Consider the following 3,676-nt stretch of genomic DNA (forward strand, 5'->3'; position numbering starts at 1 on the left):
TAGATTTTCAGTAAAACTACGTAAAAGAAACTCTCGACCAGCATAGTAAACTTAACAGGCCTCCACATTTGAGCGATTGTTGTTTTGCTGATAAAAATGGATGCGACGACCAAACAACAATTACCATTTGCAGACTCCATTTGACCAAAACAGCGCAGCGAAAACGATGAATTGCAGTCGTCCACCAGAAACAGATTCGCACAACTAAATGCTAACGTACATTAGGGTGTCCCACCAAAAAAATTTCTAGTTTTTTTTTTCAAATTAATATTTATTATATTCAAAATATTTCGGGAAAATATTAAAATTTACATATGTGAGCTAAACCGATTTAAAATACCTCCAAAAATTTACATGATTAAATTGTTAAATATTTTTGTGCAGACCTCATCAAAATTTTGATTTTTTAATTAGATTTCCTAGAAATAACGCATGAGCCAAACTTTTTCTTTACTTTTATATGGAACAAAATGCGCAGCATCCTCGACAAAAAAAATCTAAAAAATCAACGGTAATTTTGAACGACTTGAAACTTTATTATACCAAAATTGGGTGGGTTATAAAACTGCATCGAAATCTTTCTAGGAAATCTAATTAAAAAATCGAAAATTTTTTAAGATGAACATTTTTTTAAGTTTAATTAGTTTTTGTGAACTTTGTGCAAGCTTTGAAATTTTGATTTTTGTGGTATCTGATCTAGATCGACCCATATTTTATTATTAACAACAAATAAATAAAGATAAGTTGCCAACAGCACCATTTTGAATTTTGCTGCAATAATTTTTGACTGATATATAAAAGTAAGTATTTTCAGCACACGTAAATCTCAATATTTTTACGAACTATTTTAACTGATTTTAAAATTTCGATGAGCAAACAGTTATGATTTTTTTGTATGTAGAGTGAGGCACCCTAACATGCCATACATATGTATGTATGTGCACATGTATGTGATATATATGTTTATGCATGCGCAAGTAGATAAACGTGCAACAAACACTTATGCTGTACTGCATACAGCTGTAATGTAGTAAGTACCCTGCAGTGAAAATCCAAACCAGTTAGAAAAAATACTAGTTCATTACCTAGTATGTGCCTACCAGTTCGACAATTTCGAAGAACTTAAGCGTTTAGCTTTTGAATTGCCAAAGCCAAAAACGCAATCAATTGCTTTTCATACAAATGTCGACTGTGGCGTCACGTGAAGACTATTGGTTCTGGTTCTGAGATCGCAGGTTTCGAGGCCGCTTGGAGGTGGTTAAGATTTTTAAAGTTAAATCAATTATTTCAATTTAAAAAAATAATTATTTCAATTTAAATATAAATAACAAATTTGAAAATTTAATTGCATTGCTAAAAAAACATAGATATGGGAAGAAATACGTGTGCCATAAAAAAAAAAAAACATAATAATATTCTTTTTAAATTAAATTTAAAAGTTACAATAAAAATCCTAAATAAAAAAATAAATAAAAAATAAAATAAAAATGAAAAATTGTTGATGTAATGTGGAACTATTTTCCGTCATCCCTTGTCAAATTTGGTTTGGAGACAAACCGGTTTCGGCGTTGTGCCATCTTCAGTGTCATTTTTCGTTCTCGAGACGAACGAAAATTAGAAAATAAAATTTTTCTCTGCGCCAGCACCTGAACCTGGGACCTTAGGCATACCGCGTATGTGCTTTGCTCTATCGGACATTGCAACTGTTGGAGCGCTGCGAGCAAAGAGGCATACTTATGCTTTTCACGGGGATTGAATTGGCAGACTATCCCATCAACACGTATGATGCCACTGGTATCGTGGTGGTCGTGGGACATCGCAATGTTAAAAATACCAGTCGCTAGCATTGAAAAAGAATAGAACGTGAACTAGTGGGGCTAAAACACAAACTGGTGGAATTCTAGTTCCCAACTTGTAGCTTTCCCTGCAGGGTAGTTACGCGCCAAAATCCAATAATTTAAGTCTTCACAGCGCTGAAAAAGCTAAAAAAAAGCTCTACAACTGCGCTGCACAAAAATATGCGCTTGTATGCATAAATGTGATTGTGTGCGCCAGTTTGTGTACGCGCGTGTGTGTGTGTGTGTGTGTGTCGTCACGTTTGTGTTGGTGTATGCGAACGACTTTAGGAGCGAGCCACAATCGCGCTACTATAAATAGCTTAAATAGGGCTCGCTGATGCGCAGTCTTTTTTCAAACCCGGTTTCACTCACTCGAAAACTACGAAAAATTACGTTTTGAAAGCGAGCGCGTTACTTAAACAAAATTTGTATTGAGAACGGTATTTACATGAAGACACATTTTTGTAAAATAAATTATTAGGCAATTAAAAAAAAAAAAAACGAGACGACAAGTTATATCCTTTTTCCGCTGTGCAAACTTTTTTACTGTTTTTCGTAAATAATTAAACAACATTTTTTATAATTAAAAAAAATGAACACATTCGTAAGTTTAAAGTATTTTTGTAATTTTTTTTATTTTTTTTTTATTGTTCCGGCGGGTTCTGCAATTCACTTCCTTGTGAATTTCAACCAAAGCCAATTTAAATTCAAATTAAACGGCGTTTAAATGCACACGGAAGTGAATTGCTGAATCTGCCTGTTAGTGAGTACATAATTTTCTCAAAAAAAGTGACTTAATCCTTACTATTAATTTTTTTTTTCTCTTTTTTTCACTTTGTCTCGCGTCATCTCTCACCACTGTTCATCACGTTCCATTTGCACTCGTATACTTAGTTGTTAGTGTGCGCCATTGGCTTACTCCTTGCGGTCACATCCTGCCAGTCACAACACCATCACGGTCACCCAAATCAGAATAATATACCGCGAGACGAAAAAGTGTCCGATCTTCGCGATCACCACCGCGAAAGCACCACTTGGATACCGATACTTAAGTACAATAAGGAACAAAGTGAGGATGGCAGCTACAAAACCGAATATGAGACCGGTAATAATATTGTGCATGAAGAGACGGGCTTCCTGAAAGATTTCTCCGAAGCAAATCCCAACGGCGTGCTGGTGCAACATGGCCAATACTCATACCAATCTCCCGAAGGCGATTTGGTGAATGTGCAATACACAGCCGATGAGAATGGTTTCCGCGCGACCGGCGATCATATACCCACACCACCGGCCATACCAGAAGAAATTCAAAAAGGTTTGGATCAAATCTACGCAGGTATTAAGCTGCAGCAAGAACGTTTGGAACAGCGTGCCAAGAGTGATCCTGATTTCGCTAAGAAGCTGGAAGAGCGTCGTTTGGCCAATAAGAATGGTCAATATATAGGACCATTGGAAAATGCTTAATTGCGCGAGTGAAAATTTAATAATAGAAGATTATTTGATAAAAATAAAAAAAACATTTGAAAATATTTAAATTTATAAGAGATTTCGGAAGCGATTGTGGCGCTTTTATGAAGAACAAAGACTGTGATTTGCTGCAAATGAAGAAATTCGTGGTATTAATGAAAAATAATAATTGGATGTAAAATTTTGAATAACTTAAAAAATTTTAAGAAAAATTGTGAACCTCAAAATTTTATGGATAGAGAAATTATTTTGTTTATTAAAACCGTATATATGCTGGCATGTACTTGTTTTACTTGTACCTAATTATCTAAAAATTAAAGAATACCTACTCCATGTACATAAATAAAAAATGAGATTTTTTTACAAAAAAA

At 34.4% G+C, this 3,676-nt stretch overlaps 1 protein-coding gene across 1 annotated transcript; it reads left to right on the forward strand.

Moving 5' to 3' along the window:
* Nucleotides 1–2,184: 2,184 nt before the first annotated feature.
* On the forward strand, nt 2,185–3,676 carry LOC118742867 (endocuticle structural glycoprotein ABD-4). The gene is made up of 2 exons (XM_036475274.1): nt 2,185–2,442; nt 2,733–3,676. Exons 1-2 carry the CDS (start codon nt 2,431–2,433, stop codon nt 3,300–3,302), a joined length of 582 nt encoding a protein of 193 aa, XP_036331167.1. The 5' UTR covers nt 2,185–2,430; the 3' UTR covers nt 3,303–3,676.

This window comes from Rhagoletis pomonella, unplaced genomic scaffold (genome assembly GCF_013731165.1).
Source record: "Rhagoletis pomonella isolate Grant_MI unplaced genomic scaffold, Rhpom_1.0 Rhpom_scaffold_00007, whole genome shotgun sequence".
NCBI classification, from domain to species: domain Eukaryota; kingdom Metazoa; phylum Arthropoda; class Insecta; order Diptera; family Tephritidae; genus Rhagoletis; species Rhagoletis pomonella.